At 31.6% G+C, this 21,072-nt stretch overlaps 1 protein-coding gene across 2 annotated transcripts in view; it reads left to right on the top strand.

The window, feature by feature from the left end:
* Positions 1–20,767, top strand: part of LOC107450073 (uncharacterized) — a 119,410-nt gene extending 98,643 nt beyond the window's left edge. The window contains exons 15-22 of one of the 2 annotated variants that reach the window (XM_043039093.3): positions 2,313–4,736; positions 8,899–8,976; positions 14,650–14,775; positions 15,090–15,237; positions 16,050–16,170; positions 17,200–17,332; positions 18,755–18,865; positions 20,630–20,767. In XM_043039093.3, the coding sequence (XP_042895027.2) occupies positions 2,313–4,736; positions 8,899–8,976; positions 14,650–14,775; positions 15,090–15,237; positions 16,050–16,170; positions 17,200–17,332; positions 18,755–18,820 (3,096 nt within the window). In that variant the 3' untranslated portion in view covers positions 18,821–18,865; positions 20,630–20,767. Of the gene's footprint in view, positions 1–2,312; positions 4,737–8,898; positions 8,977–14,649; positions 14,791–15,089; positions 15,238–16,049; positions 16,171–17,199; positions 17,333–18,754; positions 18,866–20,629 lie in introns of both variants that reach the window. The other variant, XM_043039092.3, reaches the window with a different exon arrangement.
* Positions 20,768–21,072: the final 305 nt, after the last annotated feature.

Below are 21,072 nucleotides of genomic sequence, written 5' to 3'. Positions count from 1 at the left end.
TGGACTTGAAAATGACCAATTTCCTTGATAGTTTTATTTTATTTATCGTCGGTTAGTTTTTATATCTGGACACAGCTTGAATTACGTGTTTAAGAAAATCGACACAGGTCGGAATGCTTGTTTACGAACATTGACATAGCTTGAAATGCGTGTTAACGAAAATAGTCACAGCTCAAAATGTGTGTTTACGAAGTTACATGTGTTTTTGAAGCACTTATTTTGATACGTGTTGAGTTGAAACACGCATCTTGAGCTGAATCTATTTTCGTAAACACGTATCTCATTTTCATAAATAAGCATTTCTAGATGTGTCCAGATTCACTGGTGATATGTTTTGTAGCATACCTCTTGAAGTATAAGTGGTAAAAATGTAAAGTGGTAAAGGTAAGTAGTTTTTTCCTTTCTGAGGCATCTTTATACGTGGCTTCGGAGGTGTCCCATAATGACTGTTTCTCCTTGTCTTTTCAAATCTTCATTTATTTTTGTTGAAAACTGATAGACAGATGTTACATAAAAACAGGGTCCTTAATATGTATTCTTAGAATCTTTTGAAAAATTAAAAAGTATACATATTGTGGTCGTAAATTAATGTGTAAATGAGGAAAAACTAAAATAATAAAGAAATATGACCAATTACAGTAGAGGTATAAGTATGTAATAAGCATCAAAACAGATTAAACTGGAGATTGAAATTTAAAAGTGTTTCACAAAATCGTCCTCTCAGTTACCACTTGAAATCAAACGTATGTTATTGTTTGTTACATACGCCATCCTGCTCTTGTGATTTGTCAGATTTCTATAACACTTTTTTATTTTTTTCTAGCTTTATTAATTTGCTACCCCTCATGCATACATTATTTCGTTTTCATTTATGATAAAGATTATAAAAATACTTATTAAGAGCTGTCTTTAAGGAACATCCCGTATTTTCTTAGAATCTTTGTCAAAAATGAAGTACAAACTCATGCCATTTGGAGATACAAATTAATATGAAAGTGAGGAAACAAAAGGGTTATCAAAACTTGACAAATTGAAAGTTGCTGATTGATTCTTATGTCTAATTATCGCCTTTCGCATACATTCAATTTTCTTTAACAATCAGGCAAATATTTTGAATCTCGCTACCCTGGTTAACGATTAGTCAACTATTAATAACGTTTTTCTTTGCTTAGTAAATAATTTGTGACCCCTAATTTGCATATTTCTGTAGCATCATTTTTGAAAAGCATTCAAAAGGTGACTATTTAATGCACATACCATAAGTATCCGTAGAGCTCAAAATTAGCTTCTGTTAATATTATTTCCACCCTTTCGCGAAGTACTCATGCTCAATATCTGACAATCTTTGATATGAAGTTTTTAAATTCATGCCTAGCATAACGTATTCAAAAGCTCCCCCTCTCCTTCAATGTATACTTCTTCTATCAGCACTACAGCTGATTGCCAACCCTGACTCGCCGGAGCAGCTTTATTCATCTTGATTTAAGTCAGACTCTACTACTTTCCATCCATTAACTCTTACACTACCCAGACATTTTTCCACATAATCTAACCAACTTCAACTTGGTCTACCTCTCTTTTTCCTACTGATTTGTGATAAGTTTTTCTTTTTTACTGCGCTTTCATTGTCATGTCTATGGACATGACCAGGCCATTTCATCTGTTGAATTTTAATGAACTTACCTTTTTCAGGTTTCTGTATTTCTTGTATCTCAAAGTTGTATCTTATTAAACTTTTACTTCACAAAAAATTTCTTCTCAACATCTTCCGTTCAATATGAGTAATTTTTTTTCTGATTAATTCCTTGCCAGCACTCATTTCCATATAAAACTATTGGTCTTACTTAGATCTTATGCTCATGTATTTCTTTTTCTGATCAAGTATTTTGGTTTGAACTGTTCACTTAATTACAAAGCATCCAAAACCAAAGAAATAGCATCATAGTATAGTAATAGCACAATAGCAAAGAAATAAATCACATTAGTAAAGAAATAGCATCGATTAGCCATATTTATCTTGTTCTTAATTACTGTTTTAACGTCATTGTTATTGTTTAATATTGTTCCTAAATATTTAAATTAATAAATTTTTTTCGAAACGTACTCTTTTATTTTCAATGGCGATGAACTTGGTGTTTTGCTTTGTACTGTTAATATATACAATTTAATTTACTATCTAATCCAATATATTGTGGAAAAAAACATCTTTAGATCTGCTATCCTATTACTTTTAACGACTTTTAAAATTGTTAATTATTGTTATGACCAGTATTTCGATGTATGCGTTAATTGACATTTTTTTCGAATTGCAGGCGAATGAACAATTGGATACTCATACTAAAGAAATAGTAGTCGAGTTTCTTGAAGACCAGTTGTTATTAAATGGTGAAGAGAGGCCTGTATCTCCCATAACACCACCTGTTGAATTTATGAATGGGTCTGATAATGAATCACCTCTACAAAAGAAAGCACTGGCATCAAATCAAATCAAAAATAAAGAGTGCAGAAACTCAAGTGCTCGAAAAAACCAGATTAGCAATCTGGATTCTAAAGAAAAACTATTGGGAGAATGTAGCATGTGTTTAATAATGAGGTCAAAGTTGATTACTGCTCAAGAAGAAATACGAAAATTGGAAAAGGAACTCAAAGAAGCGCATGCAAATTTTGATAATTTAGAAATGTTTTCTTATAAGCTCACCCAGGATATAAAATTGAAAGAGGATAGTTACAGTTCTCAAATAGCTTTGATGACAGCCAAAATTGACGATCTAACGTCAAAGTTCACCTTTGCGGAAAAGAACTATCGCCAATTGAAGCAAAAAGCTGCCAAAAGTGAAACCAAAGAACGAAGGAGGAGTTCCCTTAAAAATAGAGATGGTTTATCGTTAACTAAGGAGTACGAAACGAAACTCTGTGAGTTGGAAAAGAAAATGAATTCCTTCGAAACCTCTTTCAAAAGAGAACCTTTTGATGAAGAAGGATCCGAGATATCATTCTCAGATTGCAATTCTAGATTAAACGAATCTTTTGTTGCAACTTCAGAATCCTCAGAAACGAATACTCCTTCAGAGACTACACCTAGCGAAGGCAGAGGCTTTTTTTCTCGCTTGCAAACTCTTATGTCTAAAGTCGACAATGTAAACACTTTATTTTCGACTAAAGATGACTCCGAACAAATTCTTGAAAGTCCAAAGATTCTTCTGCAGGTGAAAAGCAGTGACGAACTTAGTTCACTTGATGAATCCGATGAGTGGCACACGCAGTCACCGACAGACACTCATGTCATCTCTAAAACTTCGGATCAGAATACTTATTTTCCTAAAAATCTGTCCGAATGCCAAAATATGCTTTCGCAAAAACTAAATAGTCACTTAGAATGGTTAAAGAATTCTCTAACAGCCTTGTGTGAGAATAAAAATAACATTACTGACAGTCATACTGATAAACTTAGTCTTGTAAATAATTTAGTATCAGAACTAAATGAGCTTCCCCAAGAAATCGAATCAAATTTGCTATCAGAACAAAAGTCTCTTTTGTTATTTGAAATAACTAAGGCTCTCGAAAAAATCAACAGAACTGATAGTTTGGAAACGCTGTTAAAATTAAATGCTACAAAGAGCACTTATAAAACGATATTTCAAACTTTTTGCATTGCTTTCGCAGAATATGGCAACAACGAACTACCTGTGACATTAATATCGGGTATTCCCCAATTTGACTATTTCTGCCCTACTATTGCTAAGCTATTTCCTGAAACTTTTAGAGATACCATATCAGCTGATGATTTAACTCAGAGACTTCAATCAGTGTCAGACAAGTTAGAAAATCACGTGGCTTCAATAAACCGAGCTAAACTTTTAAAATATGAACACTTATGGAATATACTGACTGAAGTTCCGGTACAAGACGACCACATAAAGAAACCACCTGAAATAAACTCTATGTTTAATTACATTACATCAATCGCGACCGACATTCATAGGATTGCTGAAATTCAGCTTTGCCAAGTGCCAAAGGAATTGTCGAATTCCACGCTGGAATGTGAAGATGAACAACAATTACGCGATGTGTTCGTTAATACCCTCAAAAACAACTTAACGAACTTCTTAAAAGAAGTTAAGGAAAAATGTCCAATGGTTAATGAAAGCACCATATCGTTCTATAAACTGAAAGAGAGCACTCGCATTAGCATTATACGGTTAATTGCAGAATTGTCTTTTCTAGATATTTGCCATACAATGCTAAGTTTTTTGGCAGAATATTACCTGAAAATTGATCAAAATAATCAAGAATTGTATCAGTCAGACTTGTATAGACAAGATAGGTTGCTCCCTCTCTTTGCGAATGGTATGCCATGCGAAATTTTCGGAGATACGTTCTGCTGTCCTCAGTGTACAATTCTGAACAATTTATTGTATAAATCAAACGAGCAAATACAGTGGCTGGATTTCGTCAGAAAGTACAATTATTACAATTTTAGAAAATTCGATAAATGTTCTACGTCAAATAATGAAGAAGGTTCGATAAATTTCTGTGCCAATTGTGATAGTAATAATTTTCCAAATAGTCAAGCTAAAAGCCAAAAAGACGTATGCAATAACGTAACCTGTACGCAGTGTGACAGCTGGATACAGAAATTTTGCACCTCAGAAAAACAACACGAGCTGGAACAACGAACGTTAGAGTTGAAGCATAACTCGGAGTTGAAACAGCTGGAAGAGTGTATAATAAAAAGTGTGAGTTTATATATATTATCTTTATTTGATACATTTTTACTTCATAGTACATTTGCTATATTTTCCCGGCCTCTAAGTGATAAAAATTAATCTATTTTCTCCGTTGTCTTTTGATATTTTTTTTTATAAGATGTCTTTTTTGATTGCTTTATATATAAAACTAAACGATTCACTCAGGAGACCAAATTTTGCGTGAGAGCAAGAGCGCTCCGTTTTCGAAGTTTATTCCATCTTTTATCGTAAAAAATTGCTAAATGTAGAAAAAAATATTCAAAATTAAGAATATGCCAAAAATTTTGGTAATTGGCGAACCATAATATTTCACAAATTTGCTACAATCATAATGAGATATCAACAGAGTTTACAAAACTTGAAAATTTCAAGAGTCAGCATCCGGAGAATATGCAAATTTTTAAATTTAAAAGGGTGGATTGCATTTAACCAAAATATTGAGAGTCATCTGCGATTTTTAATTATTGAGATTTTGAGAGCCCTCGGTTGAACCATTGACCTATAAACTAATCCCGCCGAATACATAATTACGTTATTATCATTCACCTTTAGTGGAAATCGAATTCAACTAAACACCGTATTAAGAGTACAATAAAATTTGCTGAATGTTGTGTTTTTAGGTACCGATATAATTGTTCATTTTTAAACTCAATTGTCTGTGATTATAAGATATAAGTAACTTTGCTACTTTCCAAATCATATCACTACTCCTTTAAATAACTCGTAATTTTTGTTCTTCTGTAATTTTCAACCTTTTTCCTTCTTGCAATAATAAACTATCTCGCATATCCCATATTCTAATCCTATACTTATCATTTCATTTTTATATGTATGGGAACTTTACCGACTAAACATTCGAAAAACGTTTATACTTACAAGCGTACTGATAGTAGTCTAATGACGGTTTTCCAGTGGAAATTATCGATAAACGTGAAAGTGATGGGTACATTTAAGGAATTTTTTTCCAATGCCCTCCTGGAGAACGACCTTTCGTCATACAGGCATCTGAAGGGCATATTACGGGAGCCAACGTTGCTCCCATAGTAAGGACAGATAGTACAGAGAATGAAAGAACATCCATGCCTTGACCGGGATTCGAACCCAGAACCTTTCTAATGCAAGGTCATTTCCCTGACCCCTACACAGGCCGGTCGGCACATTTAAGGAATAAGAAGTACGAATTAATCAAGTGAATGAGATATGGTTTTCACAAAATAATTTTGACATTAATGTTTTCCATATTTTTTTAATAAATTTAAAGTGTCATATTAAAATCGTATTCGAATATAATTGCAATTCAATATTGTTTCCCACGAAATAATTCCCTTGTGGAACTTACATATTATCGGTGACGGTTCTTCCTTTATATTGTAATTAGTAGTGCTGTAACTCAGATGTTGGAACAGTCTTTATCTGATCTGTTACAGACTTTAAGTGTTTTTTCAGTCTCCCTAAATGACGTCCTTTGAGATGAATTATTCAGAAGAGAAAAGGCTCGAAAGGACTCAAGAATGGGAAATTAAGAGGTTCAAGAGCCTCAGGAATGTGTTTATTAACCTAAAACACATTTTTTGACATTGCTGAGTGAAAAGGCGTTTTGCCGTTCTTGAATGTTTGGTCTCACAAGCATTATCCTTTTTTTTTGTTGTTTTTCACTGGCATTCTCCTTTTTGGTCTCACGGGCGTTATCCTTTTAGTACAAATTCAACTTATTTTTTAAAATCTGATGAACCGTAGTGCGATACAAATCCAACTGTTCTCCCATTATTCTAACCGTAATCGACGGTTTGAAAACTCAAGATACCGAATTTTGTCAACGTTTCCATCGGTTTGAGATCGTTTTGGTACATGGTTCGTCTTTGTCTCAATTCCTTCTGAATATGTTTTAAGCCACAAGAAGAAAAAAAACTTTATCTATTGACAAAACAATGTCTCCTTTGGCTCGCTGGAGTTTTTCAAATGCTATTTAGTTGACCGAGTCTGAAGCAAATTGTGATAGCATACCGTTGCTTCTTACTAATGTCACTCATTGTCAGAACACACTACGTAAATTGATTTCACTTGGAACATGACTATGAAACCTAATCTACCGAATTCACACTTGTACTTTGGTAGGTCTAAGATTGACTTGTCCCGCAGTGGACTGATCATTAAGACGCGGTTCCCAGCAGATCACCGAAATCAAGCATCACTGGCTGCGGTCAGTGTGCGGGTGGGTGACCACTTGGATCAGTCTGCGTAGGGACCGAAGGTGTGAGGCATTGATCCTCGTTAAACTGTTCTACCGTAAAGTGCTCGCCATCGGTTGTAGGTCGTCGGGCTACCGAAGTGGGGGTGCCACCCCTTCTGCAGAGGATCAAAATTGTGATAGCATCTCTTAGAATCCTCCTCAGGGATGCTTCCCAGACCGTCGCCAATAGCCCATTGTGCAGCTCTAGTGCGACGTAAATGAACTTAAACAACAACAACAAGATTGCCTTAACGAACGTCACGACAATAGTCTCATTACTTGATTTACACGTTTACAGGTTTTTTCGTGATTATTCCCAAAATATATTTACAGTGCAACAAAATTGAATGGTTAAAACTGTAAGAGGAGTTAAAATACATCATAAAGGATAGGAAATTGCATGACCGGAAATGTCATCGTACACCGCTTGGGGCACTATTGAGTTTTGTTAAGCCGGCTCTTTTATTTATCAAAGTCGTCTGAACTTTATTTAAATTTTATGTTTTATTACACTGGAGAACATTTTTTTATTGCATGAGACTTTTCAACGAATCCTAGATACTTTTATTTCGTAAAACTCAAATCTTCGCTCGGTTTCTCACTCTAAGCTAAAGCTTTCTCGAATGATATTTTTAGTCTATTTCTGTATTACTGTACTGTTTAGTCTATCTACTGTACAAGTTTAAAAAAATTATGTATGACAAGAGATCGCGGGAATGTTGCGACAAATTTCTAGAGGAGTTAGTAGAGTACATCATCGGGATTAATATTGCGTAGAAACCCATGCCCGGAAATGTCGTCGTACGCCGCTAGGGGTGTTCCAGCTATGATGAACTGCTTCTGCGTGTATTCGCCCCATCCGCGTACGAAGACCTTACTACGTGCAATTTTAATCCTGATGATGTGCCCTAACTCCCCTAAAAATTCACACGACCCTCTGTCATACATAAAATTTTCTAACTTGTGCTTTTCGAAAAGTCTCATTTCCCTCCAATTTCATTTTCAATTTAAAATTAATCCTCCTAACATTTTTTTAATCAATATCCTGTAACATTTTCTTTCCTGCTAATTTGTTCCACAGTGAACAGAACATAATACACATTGCCCTGTTGATCCATGAAGTCAAGCATCAAATGGCAGCTGGCAGTGAGTGTGTGGATAACCACTTTGATCAGCTTGCGAAAGGACCGAGGGTGCGCGGTATCTCGTTAATCTAATCTACTCTTAAGTACTCGACTCCTCGTGCAGATCGTCATGTTACTGAAAGCGGGGAAGCCATCCTCTCTGCAGAGGATCAAAATTGTGATCCCATATCTCCCTATCATCCTCAAAGATGTTTACCTTTGCCAATAGCCTATTGTGCAGCACTAGTGCAACTCAAATAAAGTACTACTATTTCCCTGATAAGTTTTTTATATTTATTGCATTTTTATATGGGCATGCATCCTTTGTGCTTAGAATTTTCCGGGTCGTGGTAGCCTAGCGATTTGAGAATCAGGCTCTCACTGGGGTTTGATCGTGGACTCCGCTAATACCCACCGAGTACATACGATATACGTAGGCTCGTAAAATCTATGGAATCGAAAGTCCAGTACTCTGTCTTTCAGTTGTACCGTGGGTACAGGAATTAGTAGAAAATCTCCTATCTTTTCAAATCTGTGTCTAAATTGAGGAAATGGCGTCACAAATGCGTGGTGCTGCCATCTATCCGTGGGGTTCTGAGTCATTCTTGTAGTGCTCTCTTGTCTAACGAAAGGTGCACCCTCCTGATTTAATTCGTAAACGGCCAATAGCTGGTAAGCTTAGCTTTCCAGCTATAACAAAATTCATTAGAAACGACTGAATTTTTATTTAAAATTATTTTATTCTAATAAATTGGTTTTCTATTGCATAATTATGATGAATACTTATTATTTTCAGAGCGAGATCCACGAACAGGAAATGTTGCAAAAACAAAATGAATTGTTAGCTGCCACAACACAATTTCAACGTTTAAAAGTAAGAAAATCTATTTTACAACTTTTATACGCAATCATTTATTATAAGAATGTTGGAGAACTTAAAAAAGAGATTTGAATAATCAATTATAGCTTGATCAAATAACAAAATAACTATTTTAATATTTGACCATGACATAATTGGTTATATGTTTAAAAATAATTCAGTATTTCGAATGAATTGAATTTGAATTATTTTTTTCATAATATATATATAACTATCACTTTATTTTTAAATTTTATAAATAGCAGATTTACTGAAACATTGAATCAATAATGAAGCCTTTTTATTTTCTAGTTATTCGATTAAAGTTACTCTTCTTCGCAACTTGAAATGTTAGTTAATTTGTTTATTTATTTCACATATAACAAATCTTTTAATAAATACGGCTATACGAATATTTTTCGTTTTGAAATTTTATATAATTTTGAATTTTGATAGTTTTTTTAAAAAAAAATTTGTAATTAATTACATTTCTATTTTATTATTTATTTTAAAGAATTCATTATAAATATTAAATGCGCAAAAAAGTGAGAGATCTCTTTAATAAATGTTGATCTTATGGCCGGATTTTAACGTAATAAGACAGAATCTTAATGGTTCGCCGTAAACTAATTAATTAGCTTATAATAAAATGTGTAGACAATTTAGCTGCAAATATCTTTTCTCTGAATAAACATACTTTTTTGACTAATTATGACCCTTAAGAAATCTAGCGGTAATTTTTAAAAAATAGAAAAAAAAGAAAAAGGTCTGATTAGTTTAGGCAGAATAGATGATCGAAAGTTTGGGCCACTTAATCTAATTCCACTTTTGCTTAGTTTACCATATTTTCGAATCTAATATAGTGAAACAAAGAAATTTTGCTAACAATTTTAAAGCATTGTTTATTTAAAAATAATTTCATGTAAAAATTCTCCTTATTTTTAGTTTTTATTATTTACTTAGTTATAGTCGAAAAAATTTAATTGCGAATTGTAATAGTATACAAATTTTTTACACCCTTTTAATGTAAGCATTTTTGAAAATGAAATCCGAAATCGGAAGGAAATCGGTCGAATAGTTCTTGAGAAATAAAAATTTAACAATAAAATTTCAAGGGATTCAAACATTAAGGATTTCAAAATTTCGTCCGCTCTTCTGAAAGAACTACTGAAATCTAATTTTACAGAATGTGGCTACACATTTTGAGGTTCAAAAACCCAAATTTATCGAACTAAAAGTTATATATGCTTTGTAATGTTGACGGAATAGATAACGTGAGCAGAATAGAATTGAAGGATTGATTGAATTTAAATGTTTTTGAGGGACGGGATAGCCTCGTTGGTAGGGCGTCAGACCCATGTCTAAGTTATCGTAAGTTTGATCCCCGCCGGCTGAAGACTCCCCTTATAGTAATTGTTGACTGGTGCACGTTAAATATATTAGCTCACAAAGTTCTTCAAGTTCTCATAACAAATCAATACCTCTGGGGGAGGGGTACTAAATTGGAAATAGATCTTTCTCTGGTTCAGGTAAGAATTACGATCTATTATTACGAATAGGTCTGCCCTTTGAAACGAGCTGTGACGTCTGTGTGGCTAAAACCCTTGGCGAACAAAGAACACGGGGCGCGCTCAAAAGAGCAGAAAATCAGGGTCATGAATCGTGGTTGCCGGGAGAAAAGTGTTGCACCAAGCAGACTCCTCAATTCTGCTTTTAACATGTAAAGTCTATGGCGGGCTTGTCATACTTTGAATCGATTTTTCTTGTTCAAGAATCGGAGTGATCAATTAAAAAAAAATACTAATAATTTTTTCAATCTTTCCTATCCACGAAAATGTAGGTTAATTTTTTTTATCTTTATTACTTTTTGTAATATTGCCTTTGAAACACAAGTCACTTTCTACCTTTGAGTAAGGGAGGAAGGCAACTTCCACCCCCAAGTTCACTAATCTTCTCGGTGGGAGGTCTTGCCCCCTTTTTAAAATCTTTTTCTCTCTCTCTGTCCTTCTGAAGAACTGATATGGGGAACGCTTTAAAAACCGATAGCTTTCTCTTTAGTTATAAGCTTGTAATTTATTATGAAAATTATATTTGCTGATAATTCGTTCATTCTATATACATTTTATTTATTTAGTAGTAATAATTTTCTTGTTTTTATTCATTTTGAGAATGGAATTTATTTTTTAAATACATTATTCCCCTTTTTTTAAACTTTGTTTCTTGTTTTTTAAAGATGTTTCAGAATTAAAAAAATTAGCTGCTGAATAAAGTGAGATTAATTGAAATCGAATAAATGACGTAAAGATCTTCCAATATGCTATAAAGCATCACAAAACCGCCGTTTTCTTTTTTTTTTTTTAAATATATCGTACACTCATTTGTAGGTTTAAAAAAACATTTACATTAAAAAAATTTAAAAGGTTCCAATTTTTTCATTCCGTAAATAGTTTTAATTACTCCAATAGCTGGGATAGTATGTTTTTTCACGGTAAGGAAAAAAAAATAGCTAGTACACAAGACCACGCATCATCCAAACATGAACAAGCACTTAACCCTGTTTTTAGGGCTTTAATGTAAATACACAAGAACACTAAAGTATTATGAAATTTTCATTTTAATCAGCAAATGAAGAAAAATATGAAAATACACGCATGTATTTTAAAATTCTTAAAAAAAAAAGGGAAGAAAAAGAACATTAGTGGTCATAATTAATATTCACGAGAGAAAAATACAAACGGTATTAAAATATAATGAATCGATGCTTAGGAACGCAACATTGAAAATATTGAAACCAGTTTGATTGCCAGATGAAATAAAAAGAATGAGAAATGTGATTATTATAAACACCACGAAATTTCATTACGATAAATTAAAAAATAAAAATAAGCTGTAATACTTAGAGTTAAGTTACTCTTTGTTACTTCAGACAGTCAAACTGGTTTTGATGTTTTCAGACCTGATTCCTTAGTTGATTCCCTAATCGGTAATTCCTAATTAATACACTTTTTAAAACTTTTTTTCGCAATATTCTAAAAATATGTATTAAGAGTAGTAATTATGCAATATCTTATGTATTTAATAATGAGAAATTTTTCGAATTCATATTAAAAGTGTATAATGTAACTTTTATTCATAATTTTTTGCTAGAACAAAGTATGTAATCAATGTGTTATTTCAATTTCTCTTCCCTGACCCTCTTTTGCCATTCATAGAGAAGTTTTTTAGTAGAAATTTCTATACTGCAAATTTTAATTAGTGTAATTATAGTTAATTAAAATATAAGAAAACTAACCGTCATTAGCATTACATAAAGAGGAAAAACACGAAAACTTCCCAGGGTTAGCCAGCATGCCATCTATATGAATATATCTCCCAGATAACCATAATTTTCTGTATTTTTGTATTTAATAAAATTTTGTAAAGTAAACTTGTCTCAATCTGTTGTTATGTTGTAAGTTTTAATGAAAACCAATAAATGTCTTTTCTTTCAAAAATTTCGTTATCGTACTTTTTTATAAATTAATTTCGATTATTTTGATAAATCTTCATATTAATTACAGTGAGCAGTCTCACAAATCTATGTACTAAAATGTAAAATAACATAGAATTGTTTTATTTTGTTGTTTTTAATGATCCATCGAAATGATCTATTAGAAAAATAAATTTAAACTGTCACTTCAGCTTATTAGTCAAAAATGTTATAATTTATTTTTACGACAGAAATGATGGTAATTTTTATGATTCCTCAAAACTGAAATGAAAGAGTTACATCAATTTTCTTATAATATTACTTCTACGTTTAGAAAATTATAAAGCTTATCAAAGATAGTTTTTAAGGAATTTCTTAGAAATAAGTTATACTTTTGTAAGTTATTTATTTGTCCTTTTATTTACGACATTTACAAATAAAATGCGTTCATTACCCACTTTTACCATCATTCTTTGTTATTAGGGTTATAATAATTTTAAGTTAAAGGCCTAAAATTAAAAATGAAGTTCCTTTATTAAAGTAATCACAAGATATTACTTGATAAAAATTATTTGATAAAATATAAATACCTTTTAACAAGCAAAAGCTGATAAATAAAATATTTTCGCTTTTTAATAAGTTATGTTTTCCTTTATTCCTTTAAAATAAACTTCATATAAAACTGCGCTTTCAAAATGTGCAGTTTAATAAATTTATACTAAATAACTGCTTTAGATCAATAAGGAATTTCTTTTGTATTATTGTTAAATAATATCTTTGGCGATAAGTTTTTAAAGTAACTATAACTGAGTAGAAATAATGTAAGTAAAAATGATGAATATGAGTTTGTGGGTGAAGTTTTAAATGTATCCGAGCTAAATTATTTGAATAAGTTAAGTGATATAATCGGAATTTAGATCTGTCTTAATATGATTTAAAATTTTGTGATAATTAAATCGAATAATTTTCAATTTTGATGTTTCAATTTGTTTGTGACAAATAACAAATAACCCCGGTGTTTATTTGTTAAGAATCAAATCAAAATAATAAACAATTCAAGATATAATTAGAAAAAGTGCATGTTATATAAAATGATAAAACTATTTTGAAAATAAATAAAGTCGTTTTAGAGTTAAAAAAAATATTTTTTAAGTTTATCTTAGAAAGAGAAAAAGCATAATATAAGATGAAGAGTGAGTTTCTTCTGATATCTTTTGAAAGCTAGTTGACCCCCGCAGGTTGCAATTCCCCTTCTGTGACAGTGATTAGCTTCGGGTTACTTAACACACGCACCCCCACAAAAAATGTAGGGGAGACAGTGAAACGGGTTTTGGAGGTGCAATATATTTCGTCCCTTTTCGAACCTATCCTTACTGAAGGTTGGAATTGAAATGAAAAGGCCTCCTTAGGTATTCTTTGGCCAAGCTAAAACCAATTCTTGGCCATAAATGACGCCACTGAAAAACAAAAAAAGCAAGTGTTTTCGAAAGGGCAAAGAACTTTAGTGTGACAATATCAAGTGTTGTATAGTGCACTGAGGAAAAAATGGACCACCCTGAATTACTTTTGATTTAAGATCCAATCTTATGTTATTGAACTCAATCTTAAGGTTTAGAGGAAGTGACCTCAAATATGCTAATTAACTTATGCAGACGATATTTTAAGTTACGAAATACAAAAACGTACTTTCTCTACATACTCTCTAAATATTTCTATTTTTTTCGACGGTTTTGTATTTCTGACCCCCAAATTATAGGAGATCGCAGCAATCTGGGAAATGGGGTCTCTGTCGGGAGAGCTGTCCAAAGTTCGGACCCGTTGATGCTAATTTTATTTTTTGTGTATTTCACTAATTGAACAATTTTTGCACACGATTATGAAATTCGTTTATCCAATGATAATTCTATGCACAAAAAAAAAGCTTTTAGTAAATGTTTATTATTCTTTATTTTTTTTACTTAATAATAGTTGAAATAACTTTGAATCGTGAGGTGTAAAATTTTTTACATAATTTTAAAGAATGTAATTTTACTAGGCAAAAAGCAAAATTTGAGCGAAATCTTTCGAATTTTAAAAAGTCATATATTTAAAATTCATATGTTATTGATTCCTCCTTTGCTTATATATTTTTTTCATTGTAATTTATCAATAATTTATACTCACTTTTACTAATCGTGCTAATATCATTATTAAAATTTTTTTATCTATCCATCTTTCAGGCAGATTACGAAGAGCAAAAACGAATGTTGAAAAAATTTTATGAAGAAAAATTGAATTTTGAATGTGAAAATATCGAAGATGAGTGCATAAAAGAAACATACCGTTCAGAAATAGAAGATCTGAAAGTAAGTGATCTTGAGGTAGGATTAAGTACTAATTCAATTGTAAATAGCCCTTTTTTAATGCGTTATTTTATATCTCCTTAATTTCTCATTTCAACTATAGAGAATCAAATGTATCAATTAAATAGGGTAATTCGAATTGTTCTAATCAATTTATATAAGAATAATATCTAATGTTGTTGCTAATTAGATAATCATGGAATTTTTATTTATTTATGTGAAGAAAAAATTTTATTAAAAAATGCTTTTTTTTCTATAATGTTTTATTGTTTCGTAGTTTTTATTTTTCATGACAAAGTTTTTTAAACGTATACTAGGACATGTTTAAGCAAGGTCTGATAGCTATAGAAAATTCACATAACCGCATTACCTCAGAAATGCAGAAGAGGCATAATGAAGAACTAGCTTTACTTGAAGCAGAGAAAGAAAAGGCCTTAGAAATAGAAGCACAAGCCACATTAACAGGTAAATTATTGCAAAACTGTGTTAAATCTCTATGTCAAATTAAATACCATGTTTTATAATAATGTTTTGTTAAAATATTCATAAAAGAAATTCATTTTGCTTACCTAAAATGATTTTGATTTTTACCACCTTTATTGTGGGGGATTTTCAAAATTTTACCCACTCTAAAGAATTAGCCATAAACTTTTGCACTTATGAATAACCGAAATTAAAACTTCTGCGTTTATAACTTTAAATAAACTCGCTGAGAATTAAATGATAGCCTAACGCACAAGAGAAAATAACTCCTCTGTGGAGTCCTTTTCTTGACCCCATGCTAACCTATACTGTTTCCCATATTTATGACAACAAAGTCCTTTATTTATTTATTGCATATTTAAAAGTGTTCAACAAATGGTTACATAATTATTGATTGGAAAATAACTTCCCATAGACATTTTAAAATTAATGAAGTGATGAGAAGTATACTTTCTACGGCCTTATAAAGGGTTAAAAGAACCTGATGAAATGGAAAAAGTTATGGCATAAAAATTATGTCTTAAATTTAAATTATTGTTAAATATATAAAGTACTATTGTTGTTGTAGTTGGGGGAAAAGTGTAAAGGTATATATCTATCTCAGATGGTTGAACCTTTACCTTTAGAACAAAATTTTGATCAAAATTTCGATTGCAAGATTCGAACCATGCACATACCCAGATGTGAGTCACAATAACTCAAATTTAGAAAGCAAAATCATTTATTATATTTTTGTATAGTATCTTTAATGATTGTAAAAACTCATTAACTCATTAAATTTTATTATTTTATAGCTTTAGAAGCCATTAAAAAGTCTCACGCCCAACAATTATCAGAGGAGACTGCATTAATCAGAGAAGAACTTGTCTGTAGATTTCAAAAGGAAGAAAATGAAAATGTTTACAGTAAATACTCGTAAGTTATGACTTCAAAATTTTTTTTTTTAAAAGCAATAGAAGTAAGATAGTTTGTGTTTTTTGTGCTTGCAAAAGAAGGAAAAAAAAAACAGCTTCATTTAAACACAGTTTTGAGTAGTGTTATTATTCAACCACGATGATGGATAATGGTAAAGCTTAGTTGAAAAGTTAGAGCACGCGAAATATGAGGGTATTTCTTTTGACAAATATACGAAACTGTCATATCATTCTGATTGTTTGGCTCACTTCACTATGATAGAAAGCTTTTTAAATAAGATGCGTTTTTTTTAAACGGTCAGGAATAGCCTGGTTGGTTGGACGTTGAGCCCATGTCCAAGGGTTCGTGAGTTCAAGCCCCGTGTAGTAGATGGTGGCTGGTGCACGTTAAATATGTCTGGGTCACAAAGTCCTCCAATATCGCTTTACAAACCATACCTCTGGGATTACTGAATTGCAGATCGGCCAGTCTCTGGTTCAGGTCAAAATTACGATATGGGGATGAATAAATGGATGTATGAATGGATCCACCCTATAAACGGATTGGGGCGTATGTGCGGCTGAAGTCGTATTCTTGGCCATAGATGGCGTTACTGAAAAACAAGAGCACGCCCTCTGCCTTAAATTCGTTTGGTTTCTCTTAGTAAGCTTGCTAGTGATTTGACAAATGGCAACAGTTACAAAACAAAATTTGCTTCAAATGATTTTTTTTATAGCTTACGAATTGACTACCGAACTATTACATTTCTGCACATAAATATAAAACTGTGTAGTCGGTAATCTATTTTTTAAAATTTATTTCGAATCTTTCTATAGCTCTTTAAATAGAAATAAAATAAAAAGTGTGACATTATTATTTTTTAATTGCAAAATCTGTTTCTTATCAAAATGGATAATTTGATTTGGCAAATATTTTAAACTTTTAGTAATTTATAACAAATTTTACACTCAATTTGCAATATTAATAAATTTGTACTCAAATTTGTAATATTTATAACTCAAATTATCAGCGTTTTCACTTCTTTTTCAGAGATGAACTGGAAAAACTGAAAACTGAAATATTGAAAATAACTGAGTTGTATTCATCAAAATGTCTTGAAAACGTTGCACTGGAAGAAAAAGTTAATTCCCTGCGGCAGCAGCTTAAAGAGGCACATAATGAGGTATTCAATTTTCTAAAAAAAATTTGCGTATTTAGGTATTGAAAAGTAAGAAGAAAAAAACGTTTAAGACAACCATTACCTAAAAATTAATTTTACTTTCATTGTATTTTGTTTTTAATTTTTTTTAAAATTATCTTTCTTATTTGAGTACTAAAAGTCATTTCCACAAACAGCGGATAAAATATTCATTATTTTACACTTTTAATTTGTGGATTTTTACAAGGATTGTTAAAGTAAATACAAAGCGGTTAGTACAGAAGACCCTGTATTCGTCAGTAATTTGTAAAATCTGCATCTTTCTAAAGCTAGCACTCTAGATTTAGTACAGAGTGCCCTAAAAGTTCTTAAGCTGACAATTTGCGAATATGGTATAAATTTTAAAATGATAATTTTTTTGTTAATGGGAAAAATTGCTTGAATCATAAGAAAAAAAATGGATTTAAAATCTTTGACCTTTTCTTGAAGGCAAATCTGAATTCGTTTAATTTTTAATGCAACTGCTGTTTTATGTCTAATTAAAATTAAAGAAAAAGTTTAAAATGTCATCTGTTTTTTTTATGGAGTTGTTTTATAACCGGCGTGAAACAGGCGAGCCAATTCTGAGTTTATGACTATCAATGCTCAAGTCTCCGTAGCCTTATATTTTTGAACACAATCCAGTAGACAAGGAAACTTCTTTATCAAGTATTGGGGCAAATTAGCCTTCCTGGAGGACTTTTTGAAAGAACTAATCCGCATTTGCGTTACGTGGAAAGTAAAACCATGGTTAGCCTGACGGTAAGGAGATTCGTTGCAAGAATCCCATCATCCGTCTACGACTGAGGTTTTCTTTCGTCAGAACTGTGGTCGTTGCAAACCGGGAGTAGAATTTGTATCAACCAGTCACCGCTGGGATTTGAACATTGGTCACCTCATTGGGAGGCGAACGTCTATCCGCTGAGCCACGGTTGCTCATTTTATGGAGTTTTATTTCATTTTGTAACCGTCGTTGAACATTTGACCCAATTTATTTGTCAACAGTTTACAACTGCCAATGTTCAACTCCATAGTATTGTAATTTTGAACCCTATTCAAAAATCAAGGGAACTCCTGTATCAAGTATTGGATGAAATTTGCCTACGTGGAGGTCTTTTTGGTGGAACTAATCCGCATTTGCGTCCCTGGGAGAGGAAAACCTCCCACGATTAGCCGACAACAAGAGACTCTAAACCCATGATATCCGTCTACCACTGAGGATATTTTACGTCAACAATGTGGTCGGTGCGTGCCGGGTACGGAAATTGTATCGGCCGGCCATTTTTTTAAAATTCGAACCCGAGTAATTTTATTGGGAGGTGAGCTCTATCACGTGATCCCCCATTACTCTTGTATTAAATTTGTGAATTGTATTATTACTTAATGAAAATTGTATTTTATTTGCAGCTTTGTAGTCTAATCTCTAAAAACAGAGAAATCAACATAAGCCTTTGCGAAGAAGTAGAGGCTTAAACTATTTCCAAAGCCTAGTTTATGTTAGTTCGTTTTCATTTAAAAGTAAGAAACCTACATTTTTTATTCAATCTTATTTTATGATGAAAATTTTTTAAATTCAAAATACATTTGTAAATTTTCTTTTATGTATCTATTGGAAAAGTTGTATCTAGAGAAAAGTTGTAGTAACTAACATTTGAAAAGTTATTGAGGATGATCATTTGATATCCTAAATCCTATATCCTAGATCCTTAGAATGATATCCAAGATATTTCTCATGATAAAATTATATCATTGTCCTTGTATTTTTTTTCTGCTAAAAACGCACTTAGTAGTAGGATACGACTGTATATTGATTTGGTACTTTTGGGGAAATTATAAAAGTACTAATTTCAACGATTTATAAATTTCTTCCTTTTCTTACGTTAAACGATTGGGCAATTAGGGTTTTTCTACAAAAGTAACTAAAGGTAAAATTACTAAAGATTTTAATGCCTTCTACTTTTGTAAAACAAACTACTTAGAAACTTGGCTAAATTTTTATTGTTTTGGGGCAATAAATCTCAAAACGAAATGCTTACTAAGCATTACATTTCAATATGAAGAGCATATATTTAAAAGAAACATGCATTTTCTATGTTCAACATACAAATTACATGAAATAAAAACCATTTGCACATTAGGTTTCACAAATTCCTACAGTAAGGAGAAAACTAAAACGTTGTCAAAACTTAAGGAGGGAGATACATTAAACTCCTTAAAAACAGTTTGTAATAAAATAAACTTCAAGATGTTTCTCATAATCTCTTCTACATTATCTCAACTTCATATGACAATAAAACATATTTAAATGTTTGTCTTTAATTTGGCCTTCCTTGTATTTTATTCTTCAATATTTGATTGTAAGTATTGATTTATATTATTGACTCCTAAGTATTGATTTATGAACCCAATTTGTATTTTCTCTACATTTTAGGCTGAAAATTCTAAAATTTTATATTTTCAATGGTAATTGCGAAACACCCAGCATAATTTAAAGCTTATTCTTGAAAATCGTGCGTGCTATTATTTTTATTAAAAATGTCAATTAGAACAGCATATGCAAACTCTATAAATGTTTTTACGTTTTGTAAATTGAGGCGTCACAGGGTTAATGGATTTCCTCACTCTCCACACTTTCCCCTCTTTAGTACCTTGATTTAGGCTTATCTCGCTATTTACTCTACGCCAATATTACCCTTCTTCTTGCAAAAATGTAGTGATGTGGTGGAAAAACACGATTTGTCAAAGCCATGGTAAAGGAGAGGTGAAATGTGTGGAAAGTGACAAAATCACTTTACCGTTAGATGCCTATACAATTTTACGAAGTGTTATAATTCACGGAATTTATGACTTTTTAGCTCCAAAAATTTCCATGTAAAAATGCTCATTTATGATTAGATTTGACTTAGGTATTTAAAAGTGCTAAAGCATTCTAGGTTTCTGTAGTTATAGGCATAGTTGTTAAAAAAAAATTATAAAGCATCGTATAGAAATGTTAACCGTCATTTTGACTTCGCGATCAACGAGAATGAGGAGAATAAATGGTATTGGAAGTCATTTTACTGCGTGTGTAAGAAATACCACTAACTTCCAAGTTAGATTAGTATTTTTTAATTGTTTCTAATTTATTTACTGTTAGAATTAAGTTTAAATATAATTAAGTAATTGATATTATATCACCACAATACGATCCTCAACACATGCCATGTACAAATTAATTCTCAAAATCTAAGCTTTTTTTATAACTTTATTTCCTACATGCTTGATCACTTTTTTTCTTTGCAGAATTTTTGCTACTGTTTGCTAAGGAGCACCTGTGTCATAATCTGCAAATGTATAGCTTTATCATTCGTTCGTATTCCAGAACTCAAGAGTTTATTGTACAAAATTTGTTTTATACGAAAATTAAACATTTAATATATTTCCCTGTTTCTTCTCATTTTATATATTTTTTTAATATAACTTACTATCATGCACACAAAAAAGAAGTTAACCTATTTTTTCTATGTCTTTTTTTTACATTACCTTTATTAATTTATTTTTAGCGTAATGATTTGAAACTAAAAGCATATTTCAAATTGCATCATATTTGTATGTCATAAAAGTTATTTTATTTCTTTTTATTCAATATATACAAGCATGAGTGCTCAATACAAGAAAAGGTTACAGAATCACAAACTGAACAATAAAACAAATAGAGGCCATAAAACAATAATAGGCTTTTTAAG

Source organism: Parasteatoda tepidariorum, chromosome 3, assembly GCF_982258835.1.
Source record: "Parasteatoda tepidariorum strain Cologne lab strain chromosome 3, Ptep-v5.0, whole genome shotgun sequence".
In the NCBI taxonomy this organism is placed as follows: Eukaryota; Metazoa; Arthropoda; class Arachnida; order Araneae; family Theridiidae; genus Parasteatoda; species Parasteatoda tepidariorum.
This window is presented reverse-complemented; position numbering and strand designations above follow the sequence as displayed.